At 39.0% G+C, this 22,355-nt stretch overlaps 3 protein-coding genes and 2 non-coding genes across 5 annotated transcripts; 3 read left to right on the top strand and 2 right to left on the bottom strand.

Annotated features, from left to right (window-relative positions):
• Nucleotides 1-128: 128 nt before the first annotated feature.
• TRNAS-GCU (transfer RNA serine (anticodon GCU)) lies at nucleotides 129-210 on the top strand. The gene has a single exon. It is a non-coding gene; the product is annotated as a tRNA-Ser (tRNA).
• Nucleotides 211-376: 166 nt separating this feature from the next.
• On the top strand, nucleotides 377-1,266 carry LOC137941881 (uncharacterized). Its single transcript, XM_068787488.1, has 3 exons — nucleotides 377-529; nucleotides 626-868; nucleotides 943-1,266. The coding sequence occupies exons 1-3, from the start codon at nucleotides 476-478 to the stop codon at nucleotides 1,090-1,092; spliced, it is 447 nt and encodes a 148-aa protein (XP_068643589.1). The 5' UTR covers nucleotides 377-475; the 3' UTR covers nucleotides 1,093-1,266.
• A 4-nt stretch (nucleotides 1,267-1,270) lies between these two features.
• LOC137941880 (uncharacterized) lies at nucleotides 1,271-13,250 on the bottom strand. The gene is made up of 8 exons (XM_068787487.1): nucleotides 12,851-13,250; nucleotides 6,235-6,957; nucleotides 5,823-5,918; nucleotides 5,656-5,739; nucleotides 3,058-3,292; nucleotides 2,623-2,783; nucleotides 1,795-2,076; nucleotides 1,271-1,701 (listed from the first exon to the last, which is right to left on the bottom strand). Exons 1-8 carry the CDS (start codon nucleotides 13,175-13,177, stop codon nucleotides 1,618-1,620), a joined length of 1,992 nt encoding a protein of 663 aa, XP_068643588.1. The 5' UTR covers nucleotides 13,178-13,250; the 3' UTR covers nucleotides 1,271-1,617.
• Nucleotides 13,251-13,845: 595 nt separating this feature from the next.
• TRNAS-AGA (transfer RNA serine (anticodon AGA)) lies at nucleotides 13,846-13,927 on the bottom strand. Its single transcript has one exon. It is a non-coding gene; the product is annotated as a tRNA-Ser (tRNA).
• Nucleotides 13,899-17,348, top strand: LOC137940765 (pentatricopeptide repeat-containing protein At2g33680-like). Its single transcript, XM_068785894.1, has 2 exons — nucleotides 13,899-13,945; nucleotides 14,075-17,348. The coding sequence occupies exons 1-2, from the start codon at nucleotides 13,899-13,901 to the stop codon at nucleotides 16,665-16,667; spliced, it is 2,640 nt and encodes an 879-aa protein (XP_068641995.1). The 3' UTR covers nucleotides 16,668-17,348.
• The last annotated feature ends 5,007 nt before the right edge of the window (nucleotides 17,349-22,355 follow it).

Here is a 22,355-nt window from a genome sequence, read left to right on the forward strand (position 1 = left end):
CACTATCTTGGCATATTTTCACTTTTAATTTAAATGTTCTTAAATAAAATAGTAGTATTTATTTATTGAGAGGACTTGCATTAATTGACAAACCTTGAATCCTTTTGTCACTGAAATAATACCATCAAGTCGCTTTGGCCGAGTGGTTAAGGCGTGTGCCTGCTAAGTACATGGGGTTTCCCCGCGAGAGTTCGAATCTCTCAGGCGACGATTTAAAATTTGTAGTCTATTTAATATTTTGACTTTCGCGGTTAACTGCATTCCACGTTGCTTGCGGTAGGGCTCCAACGTGGCTTTCTCCACGTACCTGCACCATTTATGTGCCACGTCTCTTCCTGATATACATCTCTGTAGTCTTCTCCAACCGCCATGACGCTCCACCGCGATCATAAAGAGCCTCTCCATTTGTCCCTTCACTACTCTACTCACCCGTATCAGCTTAACCTTCTTCCTGAATACAATCGCCTCCGCCATTATGCCTTTCAGAGAAGAAAACATTCTTTCACGCTTCGATCGGCTTGATTACATGGTACGTACTCTTCGTCTTCCTTTTTTACACTGTTTATTTTCTCTGATTGATTCAATTTTGAGTACTGAAGTGTTTACAATTTTGTTCCGGGAGCAGATCGGGTGCTTGGAAGAGTTAAAGACCGGCCACAAATCAGCATCTGCGAGAAGTTCCGGTCCCTCGTCTCCCTCCAGTGGAACTGGAACCATCTTGACGAGCGACGGCGGCAACTCATCCGTTAATTCCTCGCCCAAAAGCCTTGAGAAGCGTTGCCGTCCCATGGACGCTGTTTTGATGGAGATACGGCTCAAGGGAAACCTAATCGATCGCGTCATGCAGCTGGAGGAAAGGGTGTTCAAGGTAACTAACGGCGTTTGGCAGTTTATGAATCCTACTGGGCTAACCTGACAGTTTGGTTTGGTTTGGCCGTGCAGATGAGCTTGCAGATGGAGGAAGAAATAGAGAACGAGAGGAAAAACGAAGAAGATGAGAAGCAGGAGACGAAGAACCCGCGCAAAAAGGGTTTGAAGAGCTTGGTGAAATCATGCGTCAAAGGCCATAATAAACACAAGACCACGGACTAGCTGGGGACTAATTTGACTTTTCGATTAGAACTAAGAGCTTCAGAGCCGGTTTGCAGTGTTCTTGTTAATGGAGATGATTCCAGGAAATCAAATATGTAGATTTCGAGACTGAACAATCAATTCACTGATAATAGATGCCACTAAGTCGGATCGAGTCTTTGCGTTTAATGGGAGGAGAGAAAAAAGTCCTAACTTAAATCTCAAAACTAATAACAGAGGATCTTCGTGGTTAAACTATGTTTTGCATACAGATGACAGTTTTTTTTTTTAATATTGTACATATACAATAGGGCACCCTAATACCAAAAATGGAATGTTTATACTCGAGATACATATAATTCTGCTACTGATAGACTCGTTTACACTTTCAGGCACAAAACGGGCACTAGCCACCACTTCCTGTAGCTATCCAACTTCCCAAGCAGAAGAAACAAAGTCTCCTTTCGCCTACCAGAAACTTGAAACTTTCGAAACTGAAGCCTTTAACATTAGGCCTTCAATCAGGGGTAACAAGCTTGCTTCAATTCATTCTTTCCTGTCATAGCCAATAATTTTGCAGCAAGGAATTACAAAAGTTGTACAGTGTTCAAGAGCGGTTCTCACACGGAACTGCAACACAAGAAAATAGAATAGATGAGTTGCATGCAAAACCACAAAACAAGAATGTGTGGGCGTAGAGTAAAGGATCGTGAAGCATTGAACCTTTACATCCAGGCATGGATCGTTAACCATGCTTTTTATTTGAGCAATAATCCCAGTATTTCGCAATCTTGCAATCCGATCTGATGCGCCTGTGCCTTCGGGGTAAGTGAGATTTACAATGCACCATACAGAGGCCGTCCGGAGTCTGCTGTCACTACTTCGCAAATGGCTAGTAATTATAGGCAGGTTGCCACCACTAGATTCTGGTGGAATGATGTGAGTCATGAGTGCCTCTTTATGGAGTTCACTCCCAGCCGCAATGTTGCTAAACACATACATCCCCTGAAGAGAGGATGGTTAAATAACTGCTCCGAATGATTACAGAAAAATTTACTGGAAACATAAAATCTTAAGAAATGGGATTTTCTTTACAGGAATTTGTTCAGATTGAAATCATAATAAAACTATACGATGAGTCCTTCAAGGCCAGGACAAACCAGACAGGTAACATTCAGCAAGCAAAATGCACCCATCATTTTGGGTAATGGTCAGCAGTATTAGTCAATTTGATATGTACATAAAATAATTACCAGATTTTCAGTCCTAATCTAGTACATGATTCCGATTAGACACTCTCCAAATACTATATGAATTGAGCGAAATCTCTAGCACATACAATAGAAATAAGTAACTGGGTGTGATGGCCCACAATGGAGGTAAAATATACAGCATACATGTGCTACAGATCACAAACGGTTAACTGAGCATGCAGTTTTTGAAAAAAAAAAATCTGATTCAAAATAGTATTACTGGCATATTTAAAATTATTTTGTTGCAATTCATGCAGTTAATGCAGCAAGAGAAACAAATTTAGTATGGAGCTTGAACCTGGATGCAGACTTCTGGATCGGTTGCATTTGTCACTTGCCTTGCAACAGCTTTTATGATTTTACCATCTTCTGCAAACGCATACTCAATAGAGTCCATAGACCCATCAACAAGATTGCATACAAGACCCAGGGCTTGCTCTTGAACTGAAAGCTCTGGATCTGTTAAAAGCAACAGGGATTATTTTGCTTTCAAAAATGCAACCAAGTACACAAAGATAAACAGGGAAAGGGAAAAGAATATTTATAAGATAAAAGACTGAATAGCTCTCATGGCGATCACGCAGGACCACCTTTGTCAGTTGTTTTGGGAAGGCAAGCTGCAGCAGCAGCAAAAGAGATGACAACAGTTTACTCACGACCAAAATCAATTTATCTTCAGAGCTACTTCAGAAATCCAGGCGTCCATCAAAATAGAAAACAAACATTTACTTACCACAGATCAAGCTTGCCAATGTTGATATTGTCAGCTCAAGAAGAATGCTCTCTTTGCCCATTTTATCTGAAAGAAACATCAAGTTCCTCAATGCCCATACAGCATTTAACCTGGGTACCGAATCCATTGATTGTGAAAGTTGAACAAGCTCGTTTACAATGCCACACTGGATGAAGATTGCTTTACGAAGGGTGAAATCAACTGCAATATTGCTTATTGGCCCAAGGGCTGCTACCTGTGAAAAAGAAATACACACAATAAACTAATATTACGATCTCTTGCTTTACAGGGATTTGGTTAAAAGCAATCACTCATAGGCTTAACAAACGGTATTATGCTGCATCCCCTCTTCTGGCTTCTAACAGTTCACAGCAAGAAACACTAACACTTCTCACCCCCAAGGGAAAAAAGAAAAGAAAAAACCAATACCAATAATGGCATGAACCTTCTCTTAGCCACACCACTAATCCCTTCAATTGCTAAAGAAATTTGATGCTGATTGGAGAAAATTTTCTCAAAATTTGCACACTATTTTGTTTTGAAAACGGCGAGTAGCTTTTATTAACATAGCAGTGGAAACTTAAAGAGTACAACATAAAGTACAAGCTGGGCTAAAACCAATCTAGAGATCAAGAGAAGGTTCAGAGGTAAGGGAAGCTTTAGACACACCAGCTTTGGCAAATAGATCAGCCACCGAGTTTGCTGATCTGGGTACTTTGCTCCAGGCAATATGCCATCTGAGGTGAGATAAAAAATCTCATCAAATACCTGCCTAAGGCTCCACAACAGGGCCTTTTTGCTTACCCAGCCAATAACCAAAGCCAAGTCATCTTCCACTGCTAGGGGTTCCTCAAAGCTTTGTTTGAACATCTGACTCCCTCCAAAAGAGTTCTCGATTGAGATTCAGTTGATCCACAAAGCTCAGCTGGTCGAGAGAAAGCAAGAAGAACCTGACCAGTGTTGTCCTGAAAGACCCACCCAACAACGCAGGGCCTAGCTTGCTAAAAAAATCAAAGTTCAGTTTCAGCCAAGATGGAGGAGGGCGGGGAGGGAGGAGGTCTGCCATTCATCTACAGTAGGGGCCTTGTGAGCACTCAAGAGAACTACTTTCCTCCAAAGTTTCCTTATAATAGAGGAGAGAAAGGGAGGCAAGCCATGTAAACTGCTTGCCCATAGCAGTATACTATGTATTGATTTTTCAATGACCCCTTCCCCCCTTCTCCCACAAATCAAGCTGCTCTTGCCTTCAATAGTTTTGTCTCTCTACCCATAAGTAGCAGGGGACCGCTGCTCTGCCTTCCTTCCCTAAGGGTGTGTTTGGAACACAGAAAGTGGAGAGAAAAGAGGTTTCTGTTGTCTTGTTTGGATGCCCATAGAAAATGAGAGAGAAAGCAAAAGAAAAATATATTTTTTCTTGTTTGGATATACGTGGAAAAAGAAAAAGAAAAGAAAATTAGTAAATTTTAAAATTTTGATGATTAATATTTTCTCTCAAGTTTCTTTTTCTTTTCTTCCCAAATTCCATCATTTTGAGAGAGAAATTTTATTAACTAAGAAAGTGATTTTCTCTCTTATTTTCTTTTCTCTCAATGATTCTCTGCTGCCAAACAACAGAAAATACTTTTCTCTCCATTTTCTTTTCTTTTCTTTTCTGTGGGTTCCAAACAGGCCCCAATGCCTTTCAATAGAATAATGACAGGCATGAGTGTCATTGTTGCAGCAATTGACTAAAAGGTGCTAGGCATGCATATTGGAATGTCAAATATCAGGAAGATAGCATTTCAGATTGACTTATTGAACTTGAAATGAAGCAAGATATGGTCACTGCTCTCTTCTACAGCTCCATACAGTTTGCACATGGAATTCACAATCGTCTACCCTCATAAATGTGAGACCCCCAGCCCTCCTCTCTAGGGGCAACAAGCTTCTTCACCAGGCTGGCACCCAAGGAGCTGGCAGGAGAGGAGGAACTTTGACAACATTATAGGAGGCCATTTAAAAAAAAAACATTCATAGGAGGCTACTGAAAATTTACACACCATCAATACCCAAAAATGCATCATAGAAACATTGTTCTTCATCAGTACATTATGTTCATTACCCATGGTAGGATTTTTCTTAGAAAACAAAGAGAGAGAGAGAGAGTAACACAATTTGTACTCAAAAGAGATTACATTCCAATTATATGAGACATTAGATGAAAATTGTGTTCAGTAGAACAACCTTTTGAAGGCAATAAGAAAATCTGAAGTCAGTTGAGGCATCAATGGGAAATGGTGTTTAACACGGCAAATGCTCTTTCTTAAACCCCAAAATTAGGTTTGAACTCCAAGATCTAGATACAATGCAAACAAAGTCAAGATCCACTTTAATCAACTCATTTGGAGTACAGAATTGGTATGCTAGCACATTATATTTAATAACTAATAACAACTTCGAACTCTATAATGACATTCAGTCCATCAATGTTTTGAATGTATTTGTGTTTGTATATAAGTTTTTACAGATGAAAATAAGTACATATAAATTGAGTACTTGTTTGTCCATGAAGGTGAGTAGCCATGTGTATAACCAAAAGGACAGGCAAAAAACAAGTACCTGAACAGATGTTGATGGGTCACGTAAAAGCTGGACTAGAGGAAGGAGAATTGTTTCATTGGTAAAATCACCTGCACTCAAACTCTGAACTATTTTTTATCAGTTATGAGAAGAACACATGTCAAGGAACTTCTAAGTATCACAAAGCAAGTTGGCTTCTTCCTAACCTTGACTGACCGAGTAATACTTCTAAGGCAGTAACATGCAGCAGTGCGCACTTCAGTTGAATCATGCTTTAGAGCATCAACAACAATGTGCAGAACCTACAGAGCAGCTATGATGATTAAACAACATAGTTCTGAGTACAGTGCGCATATCAAAGAAAATCCACATCATCATGTAAATCATAACTGAGGAGGATTGAATTTTAAAACAGCTCTCTTCTTCTACAAAAGTTTTCTTTTTTCCTTTCCGAGAAAAAAATCTTCTACAACCTTGCCAAGCTGTTCATGAATAAAATATGTGTGGCATATGATTGTCTGGTTGCAGCTATTACTCATTGTGGAGCTACATGAGACCAACAAAATCCAAGTTGAAAAGTAAACTAGGGATGGAATTGGCGCGTGTTAAATAACAAACCTGAAGATGGATAAATTGGTTTCTGCAGCTTTCAAGTTTTGAGCAAAGCTCAGATAGTGCAAGCAATAATCCCTCAAGACGTTTAGGCTGTACTGTACTTTTTTGCAGAAACTTGCAAAGTTTTTCAACAGCATTTGCATCAAATGCTAATTTTTGTAATTCCTCCTGACCTGCAACTAGATTGGCTAAAGTGAAAGGTGCATCATCCCCCGGCAGCCCAGGCTCTTCTAGAAGCTCAACTAATACAGGGATTAATTTTTTTTTGACACCCAATTCTTCTAGGTGGAAAGGAGAAGCCTGCCCAATAACTGTCAAACACACACAAGCCAGTAGCCTTGTTCGAGGATATCTGTCCTTCATTAACTCCATAATAGGACTTAAAGTTCTTCTTCCATTGTCAAAGCCAGCAAATTTTGATATCAATTCGGAGTTGTTTCTGAGAATTGCAGCAAGAGCATCTAAACTGGCATCCCTCTGGTTTATAGAACCCGTGAGTAAGTTCATAATTTTTTGTAGAACCCCTTGTTCAGATAAAGCCTTCTGTTCAGCATCTGTCTGGCAAGAGTGTGCAATGATACTTGCGGCAAGTTCAGTGACATTTTCATTGAAACTGTTCAGAAGTGAGAGGATGAAGTCCATGTTTTTCTTTTCGAGAAAGTCATATTTAGGAGCCAACTTTGATTGGAATATCATTTTTAAAGCACGTGCAGAAGAATCCACAACCTGGAAAGTCCAGCAACATATTCTACGGAGTTGAGAAAGTTAAACTAACCATAGTGATACTTTTCTGGGAAGAAAACCAAATAAATTATTTGTCATAACAAAAATGAAAACAGTTACATGTAATATGTGACAACGGAAAAAAAAGATGTAGGAAGTTACAGTCCAATTTAGTATATTGAGAAAATCTACACCAGCTCTGAAGTGATCATCAGTACAAGAACATTGTGGCGTTGCCTCTCCAAAATTAATCTTTTTAACAAGATGCCTTCCTTCATGATACAGAGTAGGCTAAATGAACTGACAGTGTGTGAAGGCCAGTATATTGAAAAAACTCACATTAGTTGTAAGGCGGACGCATGACTTAGCTAATGAATTAATATTGGCAAGGAGACAAAAAAATTGTTGAGATTGTATTTGAGTTTAATATTGTAACGGATGTTTTTCCCTCCACGAGTTCAATAACTTAAACCACTTGAAATACAGCTTCCATGACAAAAGGTAAGTTATTTGAAACATTTATAACTGCCAATAGTACAACAGTGAAAACGTTTTTTTTTAAAGTTGAGAGAAATTTATTATTAGAGGTAGAGGGTATAATAAAAGAGCTGAACCTTCACGAGAGAAAGGGTAGCCAGAAACAAATAATGAAAATAGAAAAAAGAGCAAACAATTACAAATTCGAATTTATAACTACTAAATCCGAGAAGTTGATTCAATCACACCCAGTCTGTCTGTAGAGGCATTGGCAGGCCTGGGCACATGCTGTTACAACCCTCTATTAATATGTATAGAGAGAGGCCATGTAACCAACGAGAGGTAGATAGGAAACTAAGAGAACAACGCTCCTGCATGAGCTCTGTAAGAACATGTCTTAAGATATTATTTAAGTCAAATAGAAGAGTATAGAATGGAATATGAGGCTCACAAGGAGGAGAAGACAGGTGGTGCCATGCCAGAGGGGCAGAAGTGTGAAAAGATTGCATAGATAAGTGGCACTAACCAAGCAGGGACAGAAATGTCTAAGAGAAAGCTCTAGAAGGTGGCACCAACTAAGCATGGGCAAGAATGCCCAGAGAAATGTTAGAGAAAGATGTTTTCTAAAGGTGAAAACCATTAGTCCCACATGGAGAAGAGTGTAGAAGTAGATTCAGTCCTTAATTTATAAATTTTAAGCTCTATGAGCCTTGTAATTCATTCAATTAATACAAAAAAACCCTATTGGCTTCGACCAACCTTTAAGCACCTGACTAAAATAAAAGAAGTCATAAAGCAGCTCACCCCCAATTCAAGGGTTTCTATCCAACGCATGGAGTCTCGCCAGCTAAGAGCTTCCCCAAGGAGGATGGCCCTTGGCAACGGCAAGAGCCCTTGATACTATCCCCCATTCATTTCATTATTTAGCATGGCCATACCCATATCCATTCATTAGCCTAGTCACTCTTCCCTTCAATAGTTTGGTTAACACTTGGGCTACACCTACATATCCCCCTCCACCCACAAGTTTCGTTCCTCCATCTCGGCCATCTCACCCTCGAGAACCCATAGTCACCTCCCTAGTTGAGTCATCCCACCTCCTTAATAATTCACCCAACCATGGACTACACCCTCATCACATACCCACCATCTAAGCCACTTCATCTCGCCACTTCATTCTCTCACTTACACTAATTCATCACTGCGAGTGTCATCTCCACCCCTAGAGTTCCCGTAGGTCCACCTCCGCCCAAGTTAACCTGCCTCCCTACATCTTAGGAGAAGCTAACCTCACCTCCCTTATTTGCTCTCCCAACCTCCCATAACTCATAATTATCCTTCCCCATCTCCTTAGACATCTCCAGCCTTATCTCTAGCCAATCCCCTTTCTCAAACTCTCTTGTCATCAGTTGTGCTTCCTCTTCCGTCAACCTAGCTCCATACCCTACCAAACCCATGAACCCTTCCTTCATCTCCTAGGGCCATTCTACCTAACCCCTAATTCGACACATAGCGTAGCCAAACCCATGTAAAAACAACCACTTCTCTTACATGCAATCCCCCCTCCTTTGCATGCAACCGGGTGTCAAACGCCTAGCCAATACAACCCAACAGACTGGTCTGTTAAGTGCGGAAAGCCAAGTACCTAACCCATGAGTGGACGGAACCTAACCTAAGTGGATTGGAACCACCTAGCTCTGACACCCACCGTTCCCATTCCCTACCGCTTCTACCGGGATTCATATGCGGAACGTATTGCCCAGCTCTGATACCATGTCAAACGCCTAGCCAATACAACCTAATAGACTGGTCTTTTGGGTAGTATTGGCTAGGCATTTGACATGGTATTAGAATTGGGCACCATGTTCCGCATTGAAATCCCGGCGGAAGCAGTAGGGAATGGGAACGGTGGGTGTCAGAGCTAGGTGGTTCCGGTCCACCCCTGGTCCATCAGGGTTAAGTACTCTGCTTTCTGCACATAACAGACGGGTCTGTTGAGTTGTATTGGCTAGACGTTTGACATGGTATCAAAGTTGGGCACCACGTTCCGCGTTTGAATCCCGGCGGAAGCAATAAGGAACGGAAACTGTGGGTGTCAGAGCTAGGTGGTTCTGGTCCACTTGGGTTAGGTTCCGTCCACCCCTGGTCCACCTGGGTTAGGTACTTGGCTTTCCGCACTTAACAGACCGGTCTTTTGGGTTGTATTGGCTAGGCATTTGACACCGGGATTGTAACACATGATTCTAGCAATGTACCAGATAACAATAAAATGACTTCTAGCAAGCATAATCTTCATCAGATAACAACAAGCCAACCACCAGATAAGTTCCTACTTTTGCTTTGAGGTCAATTAAATAGAAAGACTAGCTAACTAGTAAATTTCAGTGATTGGGAACGTCCAACTTAGCCATGTATTAAGAATCTCTACCAAGGGTCAATCTAATTATTTCAAACCACTAGAAAAGGCAGGACCAGTCCCCTCTCCTCTCTTCTAGCCCTTTTTGCACAACTGAATCCAGAAGAAGTCCAATTAGAAGGCCTAAATCTTAAATTAGTCCTTCGTCAAAGAAAATATTTTTGTAACATGATCCAATATCTTGGCTTCACCAACCAAAGAAGTAACTATAGGAAAGAGAGAGAAAGAGAGAGAAAGAGAGAGTTAAGTGGGAAAAATTTAAGAAAAGACTGATAGAGTACTCTTTCCTAGTATCTGTAAGTGAAAGGCAGCTCTCTTTTTGTCTACTCTATCAGTTGTACTCTTGTCTAAGCATCATGCTCAATGGCATTCCATTATTGTTGGTCTTTCAATATTTTCTTTTTATTTTGAATGATCAATAAATCCTTCAAGTATTTGGCCCAGTTCTTGATTTGTTTATATCCTCCTACAGCGATCATCTCAAATGAGACTTTCAATAAAAACCATCGTTTCCTAAACCAAATGTGTACCATCATAGACTGCCATACTCTGAGAATGAGGCTAACTCAGATTTCAGATCCATTTCAAGGATCTACACCAAAGGAGGCATCTAAGTGACACTGAAAATTACAACTTGCTAAAGAATCTGGATGTACATAAAAATTATGTCAATACAAAGTCATAGAAGAGTTCCCTACTAACCGCTTAATCTAGAGCTGAAACCCAAGTAGCACTTGTTAAAAAAAGTTTTTGCTCTACAACCGTCAAAACTCTAACACCATTGGATCAAAATAGTTCAATAATAGTGAAAATAATTCACTTGATTCCAGACAATTTTTAGTTACGTATCACCCTTTTTTCTTCAGAGATTCAATTATTGAATAATATTTGGAAAGTGCATATTAGTTAGGTTGACAATCTAATTTAAAACAAAAAACCTCAATATGCGACAAATAAAACAAAAACTAGTACCCCTCAATTCCTATGAAAAGATAGTCCCATAAACATTTAAAGGACCCTAGTGACAGGACTCCCGCATAACTCATGGGTAAGTAAAAAGCTCATGGCACCAGGTTGTCCCTTTAGCAAAAAGTCAGAAAGATATATGATACAATGAAAGATTTCAGGCAGTCGATACTGATTTCTAGATCAGAGTTAATTGCAACTATGTTTGTACTTTTGCAAAGCTTTAATAGGGTCTTTTTGGAAAAAAGAACTAACCAGTTCACTATAAGTCCCACCTGTTATGACCAACATATGCCTTTAGATAACTTCCATTAGGACGTATGGGCTGGTTAGAGTTCGTACTGGTCACCCCAATAGTTTATGCACTAGGTCTTCAGCAGTACAAACCAGAGACAGTAAACCATGCAATATCAGTATTTACTGAAAAAAAATAGTACTGGCCATGTGCATCCATTCTATGAATTACATGAGATTATGACTACTAGAAACTTTACGTCATATAATGGTTTTGAGTTCTGTTGATTGTGTAAGTTCCAATATGTTAATGAAACATCTCCTAATTAGTTGGAACATTGGATAGCTCAAAAGCTCATGAAATGTTTATTTCTCACCTCATGGTTTACCAAATGGGAAGCAATCAACAGAATCTGAGGTTGGCGACAATGCCAATATGTAACAAACAATTTCACAACCAGCAAAAAGTACAATGTATAAGCATGCCAGTGATAGATAAGAAGTGAGACATCTCTGAAGAGTAGTGATCTTGGTGGGCATAGATAAGAGTATGCTCCAAAAGGTTAGCCAGCACCATGGAACCACTTTAAAACCTACACTGGAGGAAATTCTCTAGTGAAAAAGCCTAAAATGAGTTAGCATACATAGAAAGTTAGGGTGGAGTTGACCTAGTGAAAGTGAATCACCCTGATTATGAAAAAAACTAGAGAAAGTGAAATTCCATCCTATGAAGTGGAGTTCCACTTTTTTCTAAAGTGAAATGGTATATGATGATGCCATCCTCTACCCCAACCATAGATTTAAATAAAAAATTATCCCAAATTTTCTTTTACATTTTGCTATTTACACACATTAAGACAAACAAAGCATATAATCTAGGGAAACTGGATCACCCTGAAATGAACTTTCACTTTCTTTTTGCCTAGGAGATCTATTTTTCCATGCATTAACCCCTGTTATGTGACTTTCTATAGGCTGAATTGTGCTTTGATTTCAACTATAATAATGCAATCTTGTAATAAAAAAGATCAATCTGCATCACTGATCTGCTTACAGCCTAGTAGAGGATATTATCTAGAGAAAAATGCCAATTCCTAGGATCTTCCTAATAGTTTACTCCCACAATCCAATTAACCTTAAATTAGGTTCTACATGAACACCTGTGACATGGAATGTCGACTGAATATCTATCTCACAATAAAAACATTGAATCTCCGTAAGTGAAAGCACCAATTTGTAGGAGTTAATGCCTGTAAACAACCGAAAGGGCTCATAAAGATATGCTAGAACAACTGTTATCTGAAAGAATTCAAATACTTCAAGCAGCCGAAACATTCATATGGACTAAACATAATGTCTTCTTGTTTTTATCCCATAGCTTTAGCATGCCATCCCCATGGGACTGCTTACACATTCATATGGTTGAAGTAAAGAAAAGAAAAAATATATATGGAAAAATCATCAAACACGAAATTTTCTTCCTCCACAATACCTACTCCTAATCATCCGTTTCCAACTCTCACAACCTGTTTTACCTGGTCTGCCCTTTCAACATCCACTTCATCTTCGTACTTAATAAAAAGAGAGAAATTCTGCTTGAACTCAAACTTTCGGATCATAGTTCTACGTAAATGCAACATAAAGTCCCAATCAAAGGTCCCACCGGCACCAAATATTCAGTTTGGCATAAAAGAGTGAAAATTATCCATTATACATCGAATATTCGCAAAAGCGAAATACTTCTATAAGAGTCTGAAGAGTAAAAGAGGTGATAGTTATAGAGACTTTGCGAGAGATCTTAACCTTTTCATCCTGATTGGAGAGAATTCGCATTAGATGGGGGAAAGCACCACTCTTAAGAACCGTCTTAACGCCAATATCAACTCCACAGGCAAAACTGCCCAGAGCAGCGGCGGATTGGATAAGAAGAAAGGCGTCGGAGTCGTCATCGCCAACAATTGCAGCAACTCTGGGGACAGCTCCGAGTTTTATGTAGGAGAGCTTTTTGGTTCGATTGCCGATGATCTGATTTTTAAGCTCTCGCAGCGCTTTCAGGCGGACGCCACTATCAACGGAGGCGAGCCTCTCGATAAGCTCCTCCGGTCGGTTGCCTCCCGCCGAAGCGGGCATTCTGGCCGGATCCTGACGGTCTTGTCAGAAGAGAGAGAGACAGACAGAGAGAGAGATTTGAAAGGGGCTGGTCTTTTTTTTCTGTACGTTGTAGCCTAGCAGTGGGCGTAGGGATTTTTCTCTCTCCCACCGATCGTGCGCTGGACTGCTGCCCGCTCGTAAGATTTTACCGTATTCGCAAATATTTAACTTTTTACTATTATATTTTCATTTTAGCTTCCAAACCAACAGGGTCGGATACTTGGAGGCCAGGGCCGTGGTTTTTTTTCTTCTTTTCTTCTATTAATTAAATTTATAAAACATTATAAAAGTTTATTATTAAATAATATTTAATACGGGCCATAAACGTTATTCCAATGATTTATTTTATATTTATTTAAATGAAAATTTTATTCCTATGTTATTAGTGTGAAAGAAACATGCTTTTCCATATAGGTGGTTTGTCATACATAATATCATATTAATGCAAGCCCAATCTGTTCAAACTTGCTAATTAAACTAGATTCAACCAAAACCATTAACCCAATTTTGAAATCACTACAAGTAAGGGTGGAAGGAAGATGATAGAAACCTATACAATGGTGGGGATACCTCATGGTCCACCTTATGTGTGAAGAAAATCAGGAGATTTTCAATGTAATAATAAAAATGAAGTCAAAGTGAATGAGCGTGGACGGCAGGATTCGAACCTGCGCGGGCAGAGCCCACATGATTTCTAGTCATGCCCGATAACCACTCCGGCACGTCCACATTTTTCTGGAATGTAGCGTAAACATATATTTTGTAGTCTGAGCCTGATTAAGACCTTGGCTAACTCTTTTTCTCTACGACGGCAAGAGGCAACGGTTGGTTGACATTGCGGTCGTGATCTCATTTACCTCACGATGGTCTCAAAAGCTCTGTAAGGATGGACCTCCCAAAAGCCCCTCTCTTATCTCAACAAGTAAAAATCAAAGATGCAAAATACTGGAATGCGGACATTAAATTCCATACGAAGCAGAAAAATGACCGAGCAATTCTTAAATCCTTTACGGAGATGGAAGCTTTAGGCTTTATGCCAGACTCTTCTACTCTGCCTCTCGTTATCAAGGCCTGTGCTAGACTAGAAGCCATTGAGCAAGGGAAGAAAATTCATTTCAATATTCAGAAGACGCGCTTAATTCATGACATTCGTATTAAAACCGCGCTGCTTGATTTCTATTGCAAATGTGGATTCGTTGGAGATGCCAGCGGTCTGTTTGATGAAATGGGTGAGAAGGATATTGTTTCGTGGAATGCAATGATTTGCGGCTATGTTGTAAATTCTTTGTTCGAAGATGCTATAGCATTGTCTTTCCAAATGAAGAAGAACAAGGTGAAACTGAACTCGGTTACATTGGTGGGTCTCCTTTCTGCTTGCACTGAGTTGGTAGAGTGTAAGTTAGGACAAGAGATACACTGTTATTGTTTGAGAAATGGCCATTTTGACTCTAATATTCATGTGGGTACTTCACTGATTGGCTTCTATGCTAGGTTCAACACACAGCTTTCACGTTTTGTGTTTGATTCAATGGTAGTTGAGAGTGTTGTTAGTTGGAATGCCATGATTTCAGGCTACCATAATGCTGGAGAATTCTCTGAAGCCCTGGACCTCTTTGTGCAGATGCTTGTTTTTGGTGTTAGGCCATGCTCAGTGACAATGTTGATGACTATCCAGTCATGTGTCAATTTAGCATCTCCTCAGCTATGTCAGCAAGTTCACCAATTCACTTTTAAATGTGGGTTTTCTTCTGATATCTATATTGAAAATGCTTTAATCAACATGTATGCAAAGAGAGACAACTTGGAATCATCAGTTAAAATTTTCAAAAATATGCACATTCGAGACATTGCATCATGGAATGCTATGATTTTTGCTTATAAAATTGGTGGGTATTATGAGAAGGCATTTAATTTGTTTACAAGAATGCAGCTAGAAGATATAAAAGGAGATATTGCGACTTTTGCTACAACGTTGCAAGTATGTGGTCAATGTTCTTGTGTGGAGAAAACTAAAGCTCTACATGCTTATATGATAAAGAATGGACTGGAAATGAATGATTCAATTCAAAATGCACTTTTGAGCGCATATGCCAACTTAAATTGCGTGGAATTGGCACGGAAAGTCTTCTCTCGGACAGTAAAGTTGGATGTAGTCTCATGGAACACTTTGATTTCAGCTTTAATCCATGAAAAACTAATAGCAGAAGCCTGGAAGCTCTATCATTGGATGAGAGACTCTAGTATCAGACCCAACTCTTTCACTATGGTCACTCTACTTGCTAGTTGCATGGGTGAAAGTTTTCTTAATATTGGCAGATCAATCCATGGTTATGCAATTAGACATGGGCTTGATATGAATTCTTCTCTCTGTACTGCTCTGACTGAAATGTACATGAACTGCGGAGATGAAACAACAGGTAGATTTCTTTTTGAAAGTTTCCCTGATAAGGATTTGGTTTCATGGAATTCCATAATTGCTAGTTATGTCCAGAATGGTCAACCTACTGAAGCTTTCTCACTCTTCCACAAAATGCAATCAAGGATGACACCCAACTTGGCCACCATGGTAAACGTTCTCTCTGCTTGTGGTAGTTTGGCAAATCTACTATTAGGAAGAACTCTTCATGGTTATACAGTAAGAAGGAAGCTTGCTCTGGAACAAGACAGCTCCTTGGAAAATGCTCTTATAGTTATGTACTCAAAATGTGGAAGTATCCGAATCGCTGAAAAGATATTTCAAAACCTACAGAAAAAGGATATTATAACATGGAATTCTATGATTGCAGGATATGGTATGCATGGTCATGTGAAAGATGCACTTTACATCTTCTACCAGATGCAATCAGTGGGTATCAGGCCTACTGGTGTAACTTTTGTTTCAGTTTTATCAGCATGTAGCCACTCTTGCATGGTGGAGAAGGGCTGGGAGCTTTTCCATTCTATGTCTCGGGATTATGGCATTACCCCTGAGGTTGTTCATTATGCCTGTCTGGTTGATCTTCTAGCTCGTGCAGGTCACCTTGGTGAAGCCAAAAAATTTATTGATTCAATGCCTGTAGAGCCGGATCCTTGTACATGGAGAGCTCTGTTGGGTGCCTGCCGAGTTTATTCTGATATTGAGCTAGCAAAAACGGCCTCTGAAAAACTTCTGGAGTTAGAACCTATGAATGTTGGAAACTATATATTAATATCCAATGTATATGCTGCTGTTGGCAAGTGGGATGAGGTTGAAAGGTTAAGAATACAAATTAAGGAAATGAGCTTACGAAAGGATCCTGGGTTGAGTTGGCTTGTCGTTAAAGATCAGGTACATCAATTCATGGCAGGTGATGTATCACATCCTGAAACAGAAAAAATCTATAGAAAGCTGAGTTTCTTAACATGTGAGATGATAGAAAGTGGGTATGTTCCTGATTTGAGTTGGACATTGTATGATTTGGAGGAACTGGGAGTGAAGAGAAGGATTTAGGTTCATCCTTATTCTAAAGTGAACCTTGGTCCTGGATATGATGGAGGGATGTCTATGCTTGTTTATGCTGATACGAATCAGTATTTAGCTGGGCATCTGGGCATCGACTGCTCCTCTATAGAGAGCTTATTGGCACTACCCTGTGACAAGACTGATTAGATAAATGTTCTGGGTACGAAAGGAAGAGGGATGCTACAATTGTTATGTAAGAAGAGATCTTCATGGGCAAATTTTGGTTCGGAGGATCATATACGTGCACTTGCTTTTGAGCCTATCCAAGTGCACTCAGTTGTATCAAGGTTCTTGGTCGCCAGGAAGCAATGTGCCGATCTTAATCCGTGGGCTCTAACCTGAAAGGAGTAGCAAGATTTTATGCCAGGGACTCCACGGATTTTCTGTTGATTGACATAGAACGCTGGCATCTCTGAAGGGAAACGACTAATGAGAGATCCCACAACAAGAACCATCCGCCCAGAGTAAATACGGAGACAGGAGCCCAAGGAGCCTAACCTTGGCCTTCATTCATTTGGAAGACCGTCAAACTGGGAGACATAATAAGCGTCAACCACAATTTGCCGGAGAGGATCCAAGTGTTGCGGTTTTCCACAGATTATTCTGCAATTAGGGCCACCAGAAAAGCAACGAGAAGAGATCAAAGCCACATGTTATTTACAGTTTTAAGACTTCAGTTCAAATAAAGCTTATTTAAAAAAAAATATATCCAACTTCGTCGCCATTCAAAAATGAAGCAGCTAACATTATCAATGATCTGACTGTTTTTTTATTACATAGTGGCATGCGTGACTTAGGGATGGTATGAATTCGACCTGAGTTCGAACCTGCATATTTTCAAGTTGGGATTAATTTAAATATTTCAAAGTTGAGTTTGAGCTGAGCCTAACATGGAGTCTTAAATTGTAATCAAGCACGAGTCCAGGAATTTTAATCGAGTTTGAGATCTAACCTATATTTAAAATTTTTGTATAAAATATATGTCAAATATACTATGCATAAAATTATAAATTTTATTTAAAATTAGGCATGACCTCTATACATAAACCCTACATAAAATTGTTTATAAACACTTATATATAAACTTTATTCAATAATCAAACACAAAATTTTAAATGAAATATCAGTATCAAATTTACAATTACCTAAACAAAAACTATAAATCTAGTATACTATAAACTTCAACTTTTTCTTTTCGTGCTAAAAAACAATATGCTAAGTCCCCATTTGCATTAGCAAAATCTCCACCTATGACAAATACAAAAGAGTAAAACTTGTTATTGTTTGATAAAAAAAAAAAAACTCGTCTAAACTTATTATGCCAATGTGACTTATTTAAAAACATGACTTTATACACAAAATGTCTTTTTGTACACATCTTTTACATACTAAAATATGTTATTAATTACACATGTTTTTTGGTAGTATATGGTCTAGATAGAGCCCGAGGAGGATGAAAGGCTCAGAGAGGCCTCGCCATTTCCTCAATGGATTGATGGCTATGATTGAATTGGGAGTTTAACAATTAGTTTAACTTTCATATATTTTATCATACCATTTAAGGCAACTTAAAAGATGATATTTTTTCTCAAATTATTACTCTTTAAAACAGCAAGATAGAAAAACAACATCAAACTCGAATTTGAAGAAGATTGGGTATCAAAAGAAAAAAGGTTCCAACTATCTAGGTCTTGAGACATTTATTTTGAACTCCAAGAGTGTTTTGCATGTTTATTTTTACACATGTTAACATATTTACATACATAATCAAACTGCACTTCAATCCAACTACAACCAGGTCTTTAGTCGTCACCATGTCCCATACACAAGTTGATGCATAAAGTTTTGAAAGCAATGCATAGCTTGAAGGTTCATTTGGTTATGCTTTTATGAGTACTTCCCCTATTGGCTTTCCCACTTCTAGAGTCACATGCTTCCAACAAGCACCAAGAAGTGTCCTCCACAATATGGTTTTTGATTGAAATGGATCCTTAGTTACTAATGTTCTGTGCATCTGCCATATGCCTGACACGACCAAGCTGATTAACCATGCAAGCCTAACGTTTTGTTGTTCTATTCAAGTCATTCTCACTTTCCATTGCATTAAAGTAATACCAACCTTCCATTTCAAACCCAACATGACTACAGGATGAAAGAACACCGATGAAGGTCACAACATCAGGCTCCACCCTTTACCTCTTTCATCTCATTAAAAAGTTCCAAAACCTCTTTTGCAAACCCATGTTGGGCATAACCACATCCTTGTCTGAATGAATAAGTAACCATTTACTATCTTTCTATTTTTATTTTTATTTTTTAATTTTAATGACAAGCACACACCTCAAACTTTAGTGACTTTTGAACTAAAAATCTCACTAGAAACTCCCCATGTAGCCATTGAGCCAAAGGCTCAATCAACATGGCAACTGCTTGTTCAAAGGGCCAACATTATGAAATTTGACATGCATGACTTGTTACACCTTAGACCTACATGGTTAGAGGTAAGCAATTCAAGCAACTATTTCATAATGGTTTTGGTTAATTATCAAATAAGGCCAGATCAAATGATTTGAATTTCTAAAAGCATGATTTGATTCCTATTTTTATCTTTCAAAGTTTGTTTGTAGCTTTCTGAGCTAAAATGGTAAAATTGGTTCTTTTGTGGTCTAGAACTTTGCTTAACAAGTTATAATTATATAAAACTAAGACAATTTTGTTATACTTTTAGTCAAAACATCTCTTGGTAAAATTTTTATAACAAGTAATAATATTAGAAAAAATTAACCTTAATTTTGTTCGAACCCAATTTAAGAATAGAAATTGCAATAATATTATAAAAAATTAATCTTAATTTTTATTCAAACCCAACTTATCCGATGGGACCGAAACTAAAACAAAATCACATAAACTATATCAAGATCACATGAAACTATAACAAAATCACATAACAAAAGCAAATAGAATGGAAGAGGGAAAAAGAAGGTGGTCGACAACTAATCAACAGCCATCGGTAAGGGTGCATTCAAACAAATCTCCATTGTAGAACACAAGGGAGCAAGGTAAAAAAAATGAAACAGAGAAAGAAGAAAAAATATTTCACAAAAATATTTGATTGAAGAGGTTGAGGAATAGGTAAAAACGAAAAGTAGTTTGATGGTGGTGAAGAACATGGTGATGACACTATTGAAATAGAGCATCCTACGATAGAGTCTAAGAGTTTTTTGACTCTATAGACTTGTTATAAAAGACGGGATAAGAGGAGAGTGGACAAGAGAGGAAGACTGAAGGAGAGGCAAGAGGCCAGAGACAAGAGTAGCGATTTTTCCGTCCCGAAGTCTTTGGAATTTGGAAATTCTATCCCGAACTTGAAGCTATAACTTAATTTATTAGGATCCCCCGAAGACATTTATGTTACCAAGCCAATTCGCGACCTTGCAAACTGAACCGAACAAAGACTCGATCGAGCTCGACACGTGTAACTAAGCGAACAAACTCTAGATCTCGAATTGGATTTGAGAGCGGGATAGTTCAAGCCGAACCGAGCCGGGACTGAACCAAGCTTGAATTGTTCGTGAACCAGCTCGGTTCCATGCCACCCCTTTTTGGCTCACATGTAATATGGCCCAGAAAATGGAACCACAATCCCTTTCTTTTTACCTGAAAAAACTAAACATTTAAGAACGATCCACGTTTAAGGACGGTTTATGGGGCTAATCTTCTTGATTTGATAGATATGACTTGGTGTAGAAAAATTAGCCAGAGGTTCTTCAGATCAGCATTTGACTGAAATTGGTTCCCAGTTTTTTTCAAATACGAGTGGTTTTTCAACTGAATGGAGACAGAGGTAATCAGCAACTAGAGGTTTTTCAATTGCGATCTCCTCGTATTCGTATTAGACTTTACCCACCTTTACCGTGCCCCGAACGCTTAAAGCAGAAAAATCGAATCTGAAGAGAGCCAACTGCTCTGGAGTAGTCGCTGTAAAAACACCTTTCACTAGTTCCGTAGTCGCCCCCAGAATACCCACTAAAAAACGCAAAGAACAAGTAGTTAACTGACTCCAACTTCTTCAGTAATGCAAACTCTGTGAGATCCAACAAACTAAATTTCAAGGATTAGGTAAGAACTCTGTTTAGTTTTAAATCCTATAAAACAAATCAAAGACAGAAGAGATGACGAAGCTTTCCAAGTGTCGCAGAAATGTTCCTTTCTATCCACATTCATTTTTTAAAACTTTTTTGCTTCCGTTAACACCGATGAAGAATTATATTAGTTTATCTTCCGCAGAATCGTATTATCTTCCACAATTTTGCTTCATTTGACTCCGTTGGTTCCCACTGTTACCAATATAATAATCTCTCGAACAGAAAAACTCCGAATCAAGGAACGTCGCATTCACCTGCATCAACACCTTGTAGTTGTGTCCTTTTATTAAGGTTGCCATGATTTTCAAAAGTCACATCGAAAGACATAAAAGAGGAAGATGTCCAAAATGCTATTCTCAGACCGTCACCCTCTACCTCCGTCCTCCAATTTGTTTTTCCTATCCCGCCATTAACAAAGAAAAACAGGAACAGAAAAGCATTTAGGATCGGGAAAGAAGGAAAAATACCTGTTCCGTCCGTGTTCGGTGCGGTGCATATCGAGATAAACAAAAACAAAAGGGTCAGGAAGAATTAGGTTAAATTCGTTAGAGTCTTGAGGGCTCCTCCAGGGCCCTTTTTGAAATTTAGCAGAAAGAAGGACGAAGATGGGCACGAGAGTAGGCAAACAACAAATCAGTCCCTCTGCTCCTGTCCCCACCCGATTGATGAATGGGATGACGCGACTGGAAAACGTCAGTGTGGTCCCCTCGTGGAAAGGATAGAAAAAGGAAAGATCTAGGCACTTTTGGGCAGCTGGGCGGTTCCCGGGCCGGGGTACCAATCCGGGCGGTGGCGGGTGCACCTCGTCGCCGTAGCCAAATGACAGCCAGATACGATCGCGCGGGCCCGCACTTATCCAGATTCGGAGGTCGTTGAATCGGAGTGGTCGCGCTTCAACGTGTTCACGATCCATAACGACTGGCCCCACCTCGAGAAAAACGCCCGTGTGGCGAGCCGCGAATATGGACACGAGCGAGACGTGTCGGAAAACCGAGACGACTCGTTTGGTTGTTTTTTAATCTGAAAGAATCGGAGGAGAAAAAGATTTTGCTTTAGGGAAAAAGAAGGGGTAGGGGGGCAAAAGGGTGAAATTTGTCGCGGTGACTTTGGAATAAAAAAAAGGGAAGGAGAGAGTTTTTATTTAATTTTTTATTCGATACCCCTTTTTTTCCTACTTTTTTTGTTAATTCCGCTTTTTTCCCCTCACTGTGGGCCCAGGAATCATTAGATTCTGTCAGGTTGGATCAATTCCTAGATTTGATATCTATCCTTGTTAAAATTTGATAGTGATGGTTTTGGTCATTAATGAAAAGGATTGGGATATGATAAGTGATCGAGTACATTGACGAGAGGCGTTTTTTTCCCTTAAACTTGTAATTATTTCTTTTTATTGTTTTTCCATAAATGTCTTTATTGGCATTTTTTTTTTTAAAATCACTAAAGAAAATAACATCCATTTTGTTTATACGGGAAAATAATTAGTAAAATAAAATTACCATAAATTTTATCTTGTATTGAAAGTATTATAATA

This window comes from Aristolochia californica, unplaced genomic scaffold, assembly GCF_029961685.1.
Source record: "Aristolochia californica isolate CCGP_79_NKW_82.1479 unplaced genomic scaffold, dmAriCali1.0.hap1 SCAF_9, whole genome shotgun sequence".
NCBI classification, from domain to species: domain Eukaryota; kingdom Viridiplantae; phylum Streptophyta; class Magnoliopsida; order Piperales; family Aristolochiaceae; genus Aristolochia; species Aristolochia californica.

What these genes read in the sequence shown, in the direction of transcription:
- LOC137941881 (XM_068787488.1), top strand. Translation starts at nt 476, where the DNA reads ATGCCTTTCAGAGAAGAAAACATTCTTTCACGCTTCGATCGGCTTGAT. An exon ending in TCGATCGGCTTGATTACATG is followed by an intron (nt 530 to 625) that starts GTACGTACTCTT and finishes TTCCGGGAGCAG; the next exon opens with ATCGGGTGCTTGGAAGAGTT. An exon ending in TGGAGGAAAGGGTGTTCAAG is followed by an intron (nt 869 to 942) that starts GTAACTAACGGC and finishes TTGGCCGTGCAG; the next exon opens with ATGAGCTTGCAGATGGAGGA.
- LOC137941880 (XM_068787487.1), bottom strand. Translation starts at nt 13,177, where the DNA reads ATGCCCGCTTCGGCGGGAGGCAACCGACCGGAGGAGCTTATCGAGAGG. An exon ending in TCTCCAATCAGGATGAAAAG is followed by an intron (nt 6,958 to 12,850) that starts GTTAAGATCTCT and finishes TGGACTTTCCAG; the next exon opens with GTTGTGGATTCTTCTGCACG. An exon ending in ATCCAGAAGTCTGCATCCAG is followed by an intron (nt 2,077 to 2,622) that starts GTTCAAGCTCCA and finishes TCCTCTCTTCAG; the next exon opens with GGGATGTATGTGTTTAGCAA.
- LOC137940765 (XM_068785894.1), top strand. Translation starts at nt 13,899, where the DNA reads ATGCCCGATAACCACTCCGGCACGTCCACATTTTTCTGGAATGTAGC. An exon ending in ACATTTTTCTGGAATGTAGC is followed by an intron (nt 13,946 to 14,074) that starts GTAAACATATAT and finishes TGGTCTCAAAAG; the next exon opens with CTCTGTAAGGATGGACCTCC.